At 43.8% G+C, this 16306-nt stretch overlaps 1 protein-coding gene across 1 annotated transcript in view; it reads right to left on the bottom strand.

Annotated features, from left to right (window-relative positions):
- CIAO2B (cytosolic iron-sulfur assembly component 2B) overlaps positions 1 to 15637 on the bottom strand; it is a 72034-nt gene extending 56397 nt beyond the window's left edge. Inside the window, exon 1 of the mRNA XM_078647132.1 lies at positions 15439 to 15637. Coding sequence (XP_078503258.1) covers positions 15439 to 15565 — 127 coding nt within the window. The 5' untranslated portion in view covers positions 15566 to 15637. The remainder of the gene's footprint in view (positions 1 to 15438) is intronic.
- Positions 15638 to 16306: the final 669 nt, after the last annotated feature.

The raw sequence follows: 16306 nt of genomic DNA, 5'->3' as shown, positions 1-16306 counted from the left end.
CTGCGCTCCGTGTTGGATGGTGGACGAACAGCGGCACTCTTGTTGTTAGACTTGAGTGCCGCGTTCGATACTGTATCCCACGAGATCCTGTTACGGCGGTTGGAGGAAGTGGGCGTTAGGGGATCCGCTCTTTGTTGGTTCCACTCATTCCTCTCAGATAGATCGTTCCAGGTTGCTATCCCTCCCGGGAAATCCACCTCTTACCCGCTCACTTTGGGGGTCCCACAGGGATCAGCGCTGAGCCCCACTTTATTTAATATCTACGTTAGACCGCTGGCTGATGTAGTCAAACGCTGGGGCCTGACAATGGTCTCCTACGCGGATGACACACAGCTGGCGGTCACGTTAAGTGGGGACTCAGCAGGGGAGGCCCTCAAGTTCTGTGAGGGGCTTCGTGCTGTGGCCAATTGGATGAATCAGAACTGTCTCCAATTGAACACTATGAAAACAGAGGTCATGGTGTTTGGTAAGCAACCTGGATGGTGGAATGATCGCTGGTGGCCTTCTGAGCTTGGAATAATCCCAAATCCCATTACAGAGATAAAAAACCTTGGAGTCTGGTTGGACCCCTCCTTGAGCTTTACGTGTCATACTGAGAGGGTAGCTGCTACCTGTTTTGGCGTTATTAGAGGCATTAGGCCGGTATTGAAATTTTTTGATGCCCCCACCAGACAGCTCGTGGTCCAGGCCTCAGTGCTATCCAGGTTAGACTACGCCAGTGCTCTGCTAGCAGGGACCAACCAGGCGGAATTAAAACGGCTGCAGCGAGTACAAAACGCCGCGGCAAGAGCGGTAGTCGGCCTGCCTAGGAGATGTTCGGTCTCAAGAACATTGCAGGCGCTCCACTGGCTTCCAGTAGCCAGGAGGATTGAGTTCAAGGTGCTCTGCCTGGCTTTTAAAATTTTAAAAGGTACAGCCCCACCCATTTTGGAGAATCTTCTGACCCCATATGTTCCCTCCCGACCCCTGAGATCGATGGGTCAGAATTTGTCTGCGGTCCCACGTTTTCTGTTGAGCAGGACTGGCGGCCGCTCCTTCCGAGTGGTAGCCGCAAAACTCTGGAACTCTCTTCCTGCGGAAATTCGAGCACTGGAAGATCTTTTCCAGTTTAGACGTGCGATAAAAACAGTACTTTTTAATAAAAACTTCTGATTCGGCAGCTATATGTAATGTTGTGTTTACCTTCCTGGGCGCCAGGACGCCCCTTTGCTGGGGCAGCTGTGCGCGATATAAAAGTAATTAACATAACATAACATAACATTCCTTGGTGCATCAGTGAAGTCATACCTTAGAAGGGCATGTGTAGAATGTTTGGCTGCGGAAAACAAATGCACCAGGATATTATAAAAACATCCAAATAAAATAATGATTCCTACAAACTAAAGAATCAATTAAATGAAACCAGTATCACAATAAAATGTTCACAACATTAGCAAGCTTCGCGAAAAACATTGTGTACCAGCTACATGTTTTAAAGTTATACTGTGTCCATCAAAAACTGTAATATGTCAGATTGTGACCATCAGATAAGTGTGTACATTGCCTACATCACACAATATAAATGCTCAGCAGACACCCAAATACCTATATACATTTATATGTTAAAAAGGATAGGTCTGTCCAGATTGCTACGTGGCAAGGTGACGAACATAAAACAAAATAAAAATGTATTTGCTCAGAAGTAATGCTGTACGTATGTGAGCCTAAAAAACCATTTGAACTGTAGGGGGAAGAGCAATGTATGTACAAATATCTAGGGAAAAGAGCAAATTGATTAAATATTTAGTTTTAATAGACAACTCACTTGTAAGATTTTATTGGCCTCCCTTAATTACTTTTCCATGCTTGCTTCGAAGTTTCCTCCTCAGTGGTAAAATCGTTTTAATAAATTATACCTTGCAGTTCGCACATATCACAAACAAGTATTAGAGTACTTGAATATTAGGTTTATGATTACCCAAATCAAGGGACCTCATTTTAACAATGTTCGTAGAATGTAAAGTCAAAACAATTGTGGCAATATTCAAACCTGCGAGATCCTTCAAGGGAGGTGCCTGCTGATGTCTAATTTGCAACATGTCTTGATCTTATATGTAAAGAGTAAAATGTTAATTATGTATGAACAATATCCAACATTCTTGTTTGCATTTTTTAAGTTGGGTTGTCTTGTATAAATATCTAGCATACTCTTCCTGATATAGGTTATAACTGGCCTAACTCCTTAGAATTTCACCCTCGATGGTGCGGACACTTCCTCTATACCTCAATTCATCTTCCTCCTTTTCAACCTTAATTTACAACTCATCTTGCACAAGTAGGAATAAAAACTAGTATTCTATGCAGATCGGATTGTGCATTGAAAAATATTCTGATCAATCTCATGATGGGTTTGTGCGTTTTTTTTCCCCAACTTAGTGGCAGATTGTTTTTTTTTTTTACTGAGGTTCTGAGCGTGGTCTGTAGGGGTGGGTGGGCTCCCGAGGGCAGAGGGCCACCAGGTGTCCCAGGCAGAGGTGCAGGGACTGAGTACGAGGACCTCTGTCTTCTCTGAGTTTAGCTTCAAGCAGCTGTTCTTCATCCAGGCTGCCACGTTCTTCATACCTTCCTGGAAACAGTCTTGTGTCTTCGGGATTCTTCGTGAGAGAGAGTGCGATGAGAAACGGTGTGGAAGGCTGCGGAGAGGTCTAAAAGGATGAGGGCTGCGGTGTGTCAAATTCTTCAGGTTCTTTGCTGGACCAAATCTCTCCCACTTTATGGAAAGACACAGTGGATGAATTGTACCACGACCTGTTAAAAGTGTGTAATCAATCCCTTTCCATGGTACCGTCCACGTGAAAAAAGCTCTAGTCACCCCTCTACTGAAAAAGCCATTGCCGGATGCCAAGGGCCCCAGTAACTGCTATTAGTCGATTGAAGGGGATAGGGGTGGAAGGTACCTTCCTGAAATGGGTCAAGTCATATTTGTCGGACAGATTCCAAGCAATCTCCTTGCCTCCTTTTCGGTCAGAATTCAAGGCAATTGTGCATCGGGTACCTCAGGACTCTGCTTAGAGCCCGATTCTTTTTTATGTCGATCTACACCCACTGCTGACAATGATTATATAATTTGGATGTCATTTATAAATTATGCAGATGATCACCTAGCTAATACTAGAACTGGATAACAACATAACTCAGACAGACTATATTCCTGCTTAATGGAGATGGCAATCTGGCTCATAGGAGTACAAAAGGGGGTGGTGATGGACGGAGCATCTGAATCAATCAAACACTCACACCCAGTCAAAAAATCTGGGTTTAATCCATCACCGTTCTTTAGCCCACTCTGCCACCCCAGTTCAGACATAGCTATATGCAAATCAGTCTGACCCTGTGCCTCATGGGAACAGTCCAGCCCGAACTGCCAAGCCATGTCTTCCTGGACCGGAAACAAGCTTCCGAAGACCGGTTTCTGGCATTCCAGCCGTCTTCAGCCCGGCTTGCTTGAATCCAGTGGCAAAGTGAGCAAGGAACTCACGTCTGAGCATACCCTGCCACACTTATGGCAGCCAAAAGCAGTACAAAAGGGGGTGGTGATGGACGGAGCATCTGAATCAATCAAACACTCACACCCAGTCAAAAGATCTGGGTTTAATCATGTACCGCTTTTGGCCGCCATAAGTGTGGCAGGGTATGCTCAGACGTGAGTCCCTTGCTCACTTTGCCACTGGATTCAAGCAAGCCGGGCTGAAGACGGCTGGAATGCCAGAAACCGGTCCTCAGAAGCTTGTTTCCGATCCAGGGAAGGCATGGCTAGGCAGTTTGGGCTGGACTGTTCCCATGAGGCACAGGGTCAGACTGATTTGCATATAGCATGTCTGAACTGGGGTGGCAGAGTGGGCTAAAGAACGGTGATGGATCAAACCCAGATCTTTTGACTGGGTGTGAGTGTTTGATTGGTTCAGATGCTCCGTCCATCACCACCCCCTTTTGTACCGAATCTGGCTCATAGGAACATTAAAATTTACTGTAAGTAAAACAGAGTTTATATGCTGCTCCCCTTTCGGAGTGCCACATTCTTTTCCAGATAGTTTTGACCCTGGACCACTACTGAGGATCTTACTAAAGCTCAGACGGTTTGAAACCTGGGGGTTCATATGGATGAGAAACTAACTATGGAAACCCACAAACAAATCAGCGGCTACGTGCCATGGACTGTTGAGGAATTCAAGAAAAATCGTTCCATTTTTACCACAGCGAACTAGAAAACTGGTGGTGCAATGTACAAATCTAAGCAGAATTGACTATTCCAATACTCTGCTCCTGGGAGCTCAAGACTATTTACTCAAAAGGCTAGACATGGTACAGGTGCTGGTGGCCAAATTGTCTCAGAACAAATCTAGACCCAACTCTGCCTCAGGTACTCTGAAGGAGCTCCACTGGTTACCAGCCAGAGAAAGAACGACTTTTAAAGCTATGTGCTTGGTTCATTAAGCCGTGAATGGCACAGGGTCAATGTTAATGCAAAAGAAACTGTGTTCTTGTAGACCTCAACGACCTTTATGATCTTCATCAGGCAGGCTTGTGTGTGCGCCAAGCTTTAAGAAAGCATGGTCTGGCGGAAGGTCCTTCCAAATCAGGGCAGCTCAGCTGTGGAACAGTCTGGCAAGCTCCCTTAGAGCCAATAAAAAATTATGAGCTTTAGGAAGAACCGTTAAAACGTGGCACTTCCCCAGTGGAGGTTTTCTAAACCAGCACCTCCCTCTGTTCGCAGTTTCTAGTTAGGAAGGTTGCTATGTGTTTAGGTGGTTTGCTGGTGCCATGATGCCTGTGAGGTGAACAATGCACTTTACAAACTTTTAATAATAACATGAAAATACTGCAAATTACAATATGATTTGGAGAACCTGCAAACTAAGAAAATATAATTAAGTGAGGTAACTAGTATAGACATATAAACAAGAAATGTTCAAAGTCTGATATAAATTACATATTTTGGAATTTCAGTCAAGGATGGCAAAAAGGAAGGTAATTGCACAACTAAGTAGAGTAACATTAAATCGAAATAAACAAGAGTAGGCAATTTACAAATGTCTTAGTTAGGCCTAGTTAATAGTATAAGCCGGTCAATTTTACCCCAATTTTGTTTCATAAAGAAATTGGTGACATTACCTATTGTACATAAATACTTTGTTACGCTGAAGATGAAAAATATTTTTTGTAACTGAATGACAAAAGAGTCAGTGGATGATATGTAAGAACTGACCAGATGGAAACCAAAAGGTGGCTGGGAAAGACTGAATCCAAATCAAAAAAGACCCTTCTACTATTAAATGGATTGTACCATTTAATCACTGGTGCTAATGATACAAAATAAATAAAAAAAAAAAATAAAAAAAAAGAAGAAGAAGAAGAAGAACTCGCGTAGAATTAACTCGAGGAAGAGAATCTAAGGGATAACTCCATCCGGTTGGGCACTCATGCTTTTTAAAGAATTAGTGAAAAGTGCAGCCCAAATTTTGACTAATATAACAGAGATCTTAAAAAGTTTAAATCTGGTGCAATATTTACCAATATAAGAAAAAACACCACTTACCAAATGTCTTAAAGAGCAAGGATAATGGAACATAGAAAAGGAAGCAAGAATTAACTAAGGTGGAATAGTATGTGCAGATGAAAGCTTCATCCATCTAGAGATGACTTTGCAAAAAAGAATTAACACCCATGCAAGTTTACTCTGTTGTTGTTCAGAAACCGAAATCCATCATACAGCAAGAAAATACAATAGTAACAAGTGTGCAGGAACAAGTGATTAAACGTGTCACAATAAATCTGATTCCGTACACAAATCAGAAGACGCAATCACTTAATGGAATAAAAAGGTGGGAAGGGAACTAAGTGTTAAACTATGGGGAAGAGCTTTGATCTAATGTTATAATAAAATATGTTTTTCTCCCTTTCTACTATAGAAACAGTACCTCCTTGCATCAGTGATAATAAAATGTACACCTTTTCAGTGTAACATAAATCAATATTTTACAATGTTTCAGTAATACCTGGATATCAAGAGAGAGAGTCCCCCACTATCACCAGGGAACAGGGTACAGTGACACCAGTCAGAGAGAAATCCCTGGGTAAACACTATCGTAGAGATTCACTACCTTTTCACACACGGTCAGTCTATGCATTCATACATTCCTGCTTCTGCAGGCCAGTCACTCACGGTACCAGTAAATAGTTAATTTCCACACTAAAATTGAACGTTCACAATCTTTTTAATAAAAATTAGAGTTTACACAGTAATGACTTAAAATTTCAAAGAAAAATCTTTGAATATATACCATAAAACACAAATAATCATAAAAATTCATTAAACATTTTCATTGTAGACATTTAGACAAGTACAAATTCCATTATCTACCTTAGTACATGTGAAGCAAAGACAATATAACAATCAGAGATATAACACAAGAAAAACCCCTATATCACGTGGCCTTTGAATTTCCTTGCCACAATAATAACTACTTGGATCTAGTTATTATTGTGGCAAGGAAATTCAATTGTTATATTTGTTTTATTGTCTTTGCTTCACAAGATTTTTCTTTGAAATTATAAGTCATTACTGTGTAAACTCTAATTTTTATTAAAAAGATTGTGAACGTTCAATTTTAGTGTGGAAATTAACTATTTACTGGTACCGTGAGTGACTGGCCTGCAGAAGCAGGAATGTATGAATGCATAGACTGACAGTGTGTGAAAAGGTAGTGAATCTCTACGATAGTGTTTACCCAGGGATTTCTCTCTGATCAGTAATACCTGGGCTAACATTTCTCAACATAAGCTAAGAAATATGAAGCCAGCCATTTACTAGAAGTCAATAGTGGGTAAGAGGTGTTAAATATTTGTTGGCTGGAAACCTGTGAAGGCAATGATCATCTTTCCCATGCTGGAGATACACATTTATTTACTTTAATTAAGGTTGCTCAACAAGTAATAGTGAGGCACTCAATAAGTACTTATCAGTCTAATAGAAGGACATGTGTGGGTGAGTGTCAACTTCAATGCAATAGAAGACTACAATTAAAAATATATATGTTCAATAAGAATATATATATGTCATGAAGATGTGGCATGAAAGCACCTCCCCGAATGTAAACTCAGTAGGCGAATGACTAAGAGAAAGAACTCTAAATAGTCTTATATAAATTAGGACATTAATGCCAACATACCATGCAGACCATGGTAAAATACTAGAGGACATTAAAAAAAAATTACAAATAAGTATACAGAAGCACCCAAATTAAGGAAACAATTCAGGAGAAGACCAATGTAAAATGTACAGTACTGTAGGGCAAAGGAAAATATTAAGGATCTACTATTATACTCTGGCAAACTTGCATGTAATTAGAAGTGGGTGAGAGATAACGAAAATTTGGTCTAGACTCTATATGTTGTGTAGCGGTTTCTGGATAACTTAATAACCTTACCAGTAAGATACATCCCTCTCATACATTTTTTTCTAGCGCTCGAGTCAAAACCTACAACCACAACTCTTAACCATCAATGCAGTCTTTCATACATTACTACTCACATCGTGCGCCTTAAGTGATATTATGTCTGACATGACATATATTGCAGACTACCATGGGTGGGAGGATCAAACCCTCCACAAGCCATTAAATGATGAATAAAGATATAATCAAGTCCATGAATCAGCCTCTAAAAGCACTGTCTGTGTATTTTAGTACTTCACAAACAGCACTCTTTAGAAAATAGCGTGATCGATGTCCACAAAAGTAACTATGCAGCGTGACGGTGGTTCTTTTTTAATACATTTAGTCAGAAGTCTAAAACCAAACCTCAAACATTTGTCTCTTGGAATGAGGAACACTTGGATTTTTAAATAGGCAACCAGAAATGCATCCATTCCAAAGTCTGTTGAGGTAGACAGTGATGTATGCATTGGGACAGTGTTGAAAAATAAAATGCTTTAAATTTGCTGTATTTTTCAGAGACTACTCTGAAAGATGCATATCCCCACACATTACTTATGTGGTCATTACCAACACAGCCAAGTTTAAAAATTTGATGCTTAATTTAGTAAAGTTTGTATCACTAAGAAGTAGTGCTCAAAGGAAACTGTGTACCCAGCCAAACAAAAAAGAGAAAATACAAAGATACCGTAAAATCTGTACAGGTGATATATGCCATTGTAAATACAGTCTCAGGAGATACAATGTCAGCCAAATCAAAATATCCGTGGCACTCAATTTGCAATCAGAGTGCCTCTGAAAGGGATTATTTATGCAAGTGGTAGAGAGGAAGATCACTTATGACTGGGGGCACACTTATTTTGCCTGGCTGTGTACCCAGTGTCCTGTCTCTTAAAACATTCAAGTTTTGGACAAGGACGGGGCATGTTTTTAATCAAACAGTGCTGCTAAGATGAGAACGCTTAACCTCTTCCATCTTTGACATTCACTATCTGACTAGCAAGATAGATGCAGAAAACGTAAAAGTGTAACAAAGCATAAGTGGGACAAAAATAAAGAAACAGTCAGATGGGTAAGCAGACAATGAGAGTCCTGAGTCACTGTTCAATTCTGAATAATAGGAATCTTTAGGTTTATGACCGCTCATTATCAATCAATCAATCAATCAATCAATCAGAGCATTTGTATAGCGCACTACTCACCCGGAGGGTCTCAAGGCGCTGGGGGGAGGGGGTCCGCTACTGCTCGAACAGCCAGGTCTTGAGCTGCTTCCTGAAGGCGAGGTGGTCCTGGGTGAGGCGGAGGTGGGTCGGAAGGGAGTTCCAAGTCTTGGCGGCCAGGTAGGAGAAGGACCTTCCTCCTGTGGTGGCTCTTCGGATGCGGGGGACGGCGGCGAGGGCGTGGCTGGTCGATCGAAGCTTGCGTTTGGGAGCGTAGAAGTTGAGACGGCTGTTGAGGTATCCTGGTCCTTGGTTGTGTAGGGCTTTGTGTGCGTGGGTGAGGAGCCGGAAGGTGATTCTCTTGTTGACCGGGAGCCAGTGCAGGTCTCTCAGGTGTCCGGAGATGTGGCTGCGGCGGGGGATGTCCAGGATGAGTCGTGCTGAGGTGTTCTGGATCCGCTGGAGTCTCTTCTGGAGTTTGGCGGTGGTTCCGGCGTAGAGGGAGTTGCCGTAGTCCAGACGGCTGGTGACGAGGGCCTGGGTGACCGTCTTCCTGGTCTCGGTGGGGATCCAACGGAAGATCTTACGTAGCATGCGCAGGATGTTGAAGCATGACGAGGAGACGGCGTTGACTTGTCTGGTCATGGAGAGGGAGGAGTCCAGGATGAAGCCCAGGTTGCGTGCGTGGTCTGTGGGTTTGGGTGCGCTGCCCAGGGCGGGGGGCCACCAGGAGTCGTCCCAGGCAGAGGGTGAGGATCCCAGGATGAGGACTTCCGTCTTGTCCGAGTTCAGTTTCAGGCGGCTGTTCAACATCCATGTGGCAACGTCTGTCATCCCTTCGTGCAGGTTGGCTCTGGCGGTGGCGGGGTCGTTAGTGAGGGAGAGGATCAGCTGGGTGTCGTCGAGGTAGGAGATGATGTTCAGGTTGTGCTGGCGTGCGATGGCTGCGAGGGGGCTCATGTAGACGTTGAAGAGTGTTGGGCTGAGCGAGGAGCCTTGAGGAACGCCGCAGATGACTTCGGTGGCCTCTGAACTGAACGGGGGGAGGCGGACTCTCTGTGTCCTTCCGGCGAGGAAGGAGGTGATCCACTCCAGTGCCTTCTCCTGGATTCCGACGTTGCTGAGGCGCTGTACTAGGGTACGGTGGCAGACAGTGTCGAAGGCCACGGAGAGGTCCAGGAGGATGAGGGCCGCTGTTTCTCTGTTGTCGAGCAGGGCTCGGATGTCATCTGTAGCTGCGATCAGGGCGGTCTCGGTGCTGTGGTTGGCCCGGAAGCCAGACTGCGAGAGGTCGAGGGAGCCGTTCGTCTCGAGGAAGGCGGCCAGTTGCTTGTTGACGGTCTTCTCGATGACTTTGGCCGGAAACGGGAGCAGCGAGATGGGGCGGTAGTTCTTGAGGTCGGTAGGGTCTGCTGATGGTTTCTTGAGTAGAGCGCCGAGTTCGGCGTGCTTCCAGCTCTCCGGGAAGGTGGCGATGTCGAAGGAGGTGTTGATGATGTCCCGCAGGTGGGGTGCGATGACAGCGTCGGCCTTGTTGAAGACGTGGTGAGGGCAGGGGTCTGTCGGAGATCCGGAGTGGATGGAGTTCATCGTGCGGATGGTGTCTTCGGTGCTGATCGGGGTCCAGGCGCGGAGGGTGGTGGAGGGGGGCGGTGGTTCGGTCGTGGCGTGCGTCGGTTGAGTGCTGAAGCTGTTGTGTATGTCTGCGATCTTGTTGTGGAAGTAGGAGGCGAGGGAGTTGCAGAGGTCTTGCGAAGGGGCGATGTCATTACAAGCCTTGCTCACAGATCACATACCCCTCACAACCGCGGGCCAATGAAGAATTGGTTTTGATTATCTAGGTGAACACAGCATGAATACTGCTTCAGTTGCTTATTTCTGCTAGACAGCAAACGGATATCTTTTTGTTTATATATGTAAAGGAGGGAAACTGAAGTGGAGGGGCAATGTGCATTGTTTACGTTAAGTCATTTACACAAGAGTGGCTGTATTATCTATATATTTGCTGCACAATAAGAGGAGGGTTTAACTGTTACTGGTGCTGAGTAAGCCCAGGTTTTGTATTATAATTAGAATGGTTTCAGTAGGTTTGGGAAGGAAAGCCCCTTTGATATTGTAGCAAAAACAGATACCCATGATGATACACGGGAAGCACAGTATATGTCATGCTGTAGGGAAACTGAATTTTCCACTATATGGGAGCAATCATTCATGTGGTTGTTTTATCTGGGAGTATACTCAACTGCAATATGTCTTCAGATGGTGGAAGTGTTGTTTTGGGATGGCATGTCAAATATTGTTTGATTGGATTGCTTGTGTTAACGTCAGATGCTAGGGTGCAGGGCTGTACTGATGTGCTTCTATCTTTGTTTTTCTATGTATGTTCCAGCGAAAGAGTTCTGTTGTTGCAATGCACTCATCTTTCAGGAAGGATGGGAAATCATATAAAGGGTGGATGTAGTTGATACATGTGGGGGACCGCAGGTGGGAAGTGTAGGCTTGCTTGTATGCTGCAAACTGAAAGTATGACTTATGAAGATGCCATGTTTCTATTCTTTTTTCTCCCCACTACTGTGGAAAGAACACGTTAATGTTCTCATCTAAAGAACTCCATTACCACACGGACCTACTATGTTCTACAAAGAAACCTTCACAAATAAGTCATGGATTGCTTACTAAGACTAAAGACCACCAACTAGAAAACCATGCCAACCTATGTTTATAACATTATGTAACTTTCATGTACAGAAAAAAGGCATTAAGATACAATACTATACTTTATGGTTAAAATCGGTGATGTTAGCGATGAACATATGCTGCAAATTTAAACTGCTAAAATAAAATATAGAAGCAGAACAACATAAACAAGCATTTACAAGGCAACGGTTTCACCTTTGTAAAAGTTAGAGCTATTGGCATTGTAAATGACAGATTTTTTATTTATGTGTTGGTTTTGACAACCTATAAATAAATGGCATTGTCATTTACAATGCCAATAGCTGGAAACAATTGTTTGTTAAATCTTGCCAATTATCAAGCCGATAATGTGTGGGCATCCCAAGGCATCTTCACCATCAATCAACCAGGATCAAATAAACATCTGCAAACAGTTGCGAACCTTCAATACACATACACAGGGTGTGATGTTTTACCTGGAGAGTTTGGCTGCTGAAAATAACTAGATTCTCTGGATGAAACTATGAGAAAAACATTTGGGAATCGATGCAGGAAACACTTATTACACGTATCTGGAATATTTCCTACCCCTAGAGTTACCAACGTCCAACATATAGGTAGCTCCACGGCAGGGGGAAATATTAGGCTGAAAACCACCCAACTGGGATTCCCGCATTAAGTAACATTCCAGAACTTCTTCTATTCAGAAAAATGATGTCAAACTGGTTATTTAAAAAACAGTTGCTTGCAGTGTTTAATTTTTGCCAGGTTTAATTAGTTCTCCAACATTTTTGAAATTTTGATTTTTCTAAATACGATTTGTTGTCCTATTTCTCTAGCTTTGAATTCGTCTAGCTGTGCCCCGCAATGTGTCGAGTATAAGAAATTCTAAAGCAAACAGTGTGAAGTAATTACTGGAAAGGTATTGAGTGCAAGAGCTAATATATAAAGCGGTGCAGTGCCACATTCCCCTCACCCTCAGCGCCGCAGCCCCACTATTCAGCAGTGTCAGTCCCTGGCTTTCACTCTCTAGCACGGCCAGAGATTTACCCTCACAGCAGTGTGCCAGGCTGACTCTTCCAGCACCCTCCAGAGCCCCCTGCCCACTGCCCTGGGTTATCTGCGCTGCAGGTCTCCTGCCTGAGTCCTCAGCAGACCCCAGCATCACTCACTCAGCTGTACCCCATTCTCTCTCAGCAGTCACTCTCTCTCCCAGAAGTCCCCCAAACTTAGTGCGCCAGCAGGGCCAAGAGCTCGCTCCCCAGCAACCTGAGTCCCCCGGCAGTGCATTATTCTCACTGACCCAGCAGTGCCCGCAGTCTCACTCTGCAGTGCACCTCCACCCTCTCTGTCCGAGCAGGGACCACAGCCTACCCCCACCTCAGAGCAGTGCCACTTTAATGCACGCTGCAGTGTCCTTATTTGCCTTTACGCTTACTCTGAGGACGGTGCTCTATCACTACACGCCCCCTACAATATCTGTGCCCCAGCCTCCTGATCATAATGTGTTCCGAGCCGGTCACTCCGCAAAACTGCTACACCAGACACCTCAGCCTGACTTTGCAGCTCGAGGAGCAAGCCTTTTTCATCAGAGAATCAAGTCCTGCGTCATCTGTGGCTGCGGGTGCCTGGAAGGTCACCCAGGACGGGAAAGGACGCTGAAGGAAGAAATTGCACGGGAGCCACAAGAACATATTCAGTTTAAACACCGCGTTGCTGTCTGCGGTTAGTTCACCCACTTGTAAGCTGAACACCGGACAGTGCACCATGCCTAGAAATAGAAATACTCTAACCCTCACTCACCCGGTGCCCTCGCCGCCATCTTCGCCCAGTAAAACCTGCAGGAACTGCAGTTGAGGCCGAGACGTAATAGTGTGGAACGTCATTTCCGCCGAAGTAAGCCACCGGAGAAAGAGCACTAGAATGTCAACGGGTGAATGGTGTTAACATGCTGGCTGGCGGTCATCTTACGAAGGGAACGCTTTGGCGTTTCTGAGCCCATAGGTTGGTGAACTCCTTTTTTCATTGATGAGCCACTTACTCTATAAACAACGGGGCTCTGCTTTGAAATAATGTTTAAAACGCCATTATGAGCAGCCAGGATTACGACATTCACCCATCACCAAAATACACGACGGTTTGAGTGAGGTGCAGGATGTTAAACTCGGGTGTAAGGGAACGTACGTAAGCAAGGTGAAAGTGAAGCAGAGCGAACAACTTTACGGAAGGTGGGGCTACATCTATAGAACGATCTAGAAAATATTAGAATTTGCGAGAAGGATCAGGGTCGGAAACTAAAACTAGGCTTAACAAACATGTGTAAACCGACCAACGTTTTCATTATCTCACGGCCCTCCCGGCCATTGTGTCGGGTGTTATAGCGGACCACGCCATGAAGGCTACTGCCCGGCCGCCATCTTCAGAGAACTGACCAAAAGAAACCTAAAAAAATAAAATAAAATAAACCACCGCCCACCGCCGCATGACGTACGAAAAGGGGTGGTATAAGTAAAAATCCCGAGTGCGCCCACGAATCTGCTCCGGCAATGACGGACAGATCGCTCTTCCAATGGCTAGCCTCCATTGATGGAGCGAGCCAATGGAAGAGCAGGCGGGACAAAGCCCCCGTACTGTTCTGACATTAGATTTCACCTGCGCGAACGCTGCTGCGCGGCGGATCACCAGGCGAAACCTAAAAAGGTTATGCTGACCATGAATAAGGTTACCAGACCACGCCATGTCATCAGGAACAGCCTGTTCCAGCCCAGAGAATTTACCAGTGCATTCTAGGGGTGGAGGTCTTGGGTCAGGGAAACGGACCTGAAGCTTTAAAATGACAATGTGTTGTAAGCTCAGATATAGAATTTTGTGAAATTACATTAAACCATTTGGTAGCCATGCATAAAACATTCAATTTCCCTAAAAATCTCCTATTTGTTTTCTCTTTAAATATTAAAAAGAAATAAGTAGCACAAACAAAAGGATTAAGGGAACCAAGTGCAGTATATTGACAGTTTACAGAACCACCTTTCACATTGCATCAAAAATTTGAGCATCAGTGTAACCCCTGAACAAAAACAATGTTTCAAAAGCTTCTCATTGGGCTCGCCACCTTTACATCCAACGTTTATCGCTTCACGAGGGAACAGATAAGGCTAAATGTATATATCAAACGCTCCCCCAGCACTGATCACTTCACCCAAGAGTTAGAGGTGGGCGATAAACTGGCAGCTCAAACCAGGCTCCAGACAAATGCGTAGCACGGCTCAGCATGAGGTATGCAATGTATTTATTTATACTGTGTTTTTCTGTATGGCTGCTTCACCAAATGATATCAGCGCACTTTACATTATAACAACATTTACATATTACTTGACAGAATGCTTGTACAAGTAACATAAGACTTCACTGGAAGATTAAACATGAGCCGAGTCTTCCTGTGGTTTCTGTCACCCGCCCTCACCATTATCTAGAAATTCTTTTTTTTTTAAATTAATTTTGGAATCCGAAATTCCATAAACCAGTCTAATGAAGTCGCTCCCAAAGGATTAACCTTAAACAGGAGAAAGTGCTATCCATCCAGAGGCTGGACTGCACAACCAGGAAACTCTGGAAAAATCCTACCGTCCCTTCTAGACATACTATGTGATCCTAGATATTAACGTATTCACCTTTGCCGTTATCATTACGTTTGAGAGCACTTTGAAATACATTAGTTCACTGTGCCTGGAGATCAAAAACCTCACTGGTTATATTGTAACTATATTTATCTCCATTAAAAGTCAAAGGAACACATAGGGTGAACTGGACTACAAACTCTTCTTTTGGTTCTCTATGAATAAATGCCACTCAATGCATCGATAGCATGCTTTAAAGTTGAAATATTTCTGCATGTTAAAGTACACTTTTTAAGTTTGCAAAGTCTATAATATTTTTATGATATTTGTTGCACGTGCCAAAAATGTTGACGGCTCGTGCCCTTACAGGAAAGAAAAAAAAGGTTTGGCTAAACTCTCCCTCTTAATTTGCAGACTCTCCCACCTCTACCAGGAGCGTGCAAACTCCTTTGAAGCATTGGAATGGTGCGAAGGCTCCCACGCACCCCTGATCCTACAGGCGGCACAGGATATCGAAGATCTCTCGCTCGTCTATCTGGTCCGGCAGGTCCTCGTCCTGCTCGCGGGCAGTGAGCGGCCTGTCGCCCTGGCGCTGGTAGATGAGCGGGTTGGCGTTTTCCAGTTGATTCCCCCCGGTCATGCTGCAGGAAGAAAGCAACTCCGATGCTAGAAGTAATGTGCCGAATCCTCACCGGAAGTTGAGACCTACATCCCGGATGAGAAAGTACTCCAGGAAGCCCCAGTAACGAAGGGCCGGGCAAAACTAACTGGACGGCCATCTTTAAACAGTGGCACTTTCAAAGTAAAGGTGCGTCTGAACTGAGAGAATTCTAAACTTATTTACACAGTTTTTTTATATTTCAGTATTCACTGTTTAAAATTATGAATGTATTAATATTTTAAACAAAAACGATGAAAGTCGCATATGTGAGTAAATCTGGGATAAGTTAAAAACGATTTCAGTTTTTTTCCGGAACAAAGCTGCGAAATTTTCAGGTTCATGTGTGACTAGAATTTTAATTAGAATACTGGGAATTGTAGTCCCCCTTTTATACTGCGTAAATTAGTCCGCAAGTTCCAGAATTCGAAGGAAAAATATGACTGGCCTAATTAGTTACACATGGACCTGGGAATCTTGGCAGCTATGTGGTTTCAAGTTTGTTTTATTAAGTGCACAGTTAGTTAAAGCCTTTCCAGGAAGTGCCATTATTTAAAAGACTACATAAGAAGTAGAATAAAAAGATAGTTATAAAAGACGATTCTTTAAAGTACCCAGGTGCTAAGAGTCTGTAAATCATTTTGAGGCTTCCCGACCTTTTAATAGATCTCAGCTACTGCTGCTCCAGGCTGCTACTATTCACTGCTGCACTGATAACGCGAG

This window comes from Lissotriton helveticus, chromosome 6, assembly GCF_964261635.1.
Source record: "Lissotriton helveticus chromosome 6, aLisHel1.1, whole genome shotgun sequence".
Taxonomy (NCBI): domain Eukaryota; kingdom Metazoa; phylum Chordata; class Amphibia; order Caudata; family Salamandridae; genus Lissotriton; species Lissotriton helveticus.
Note: the sequence above shows the minus strand (reverse complement) of the source record. Positions and strands in the feature narration are given on the sequence as shown.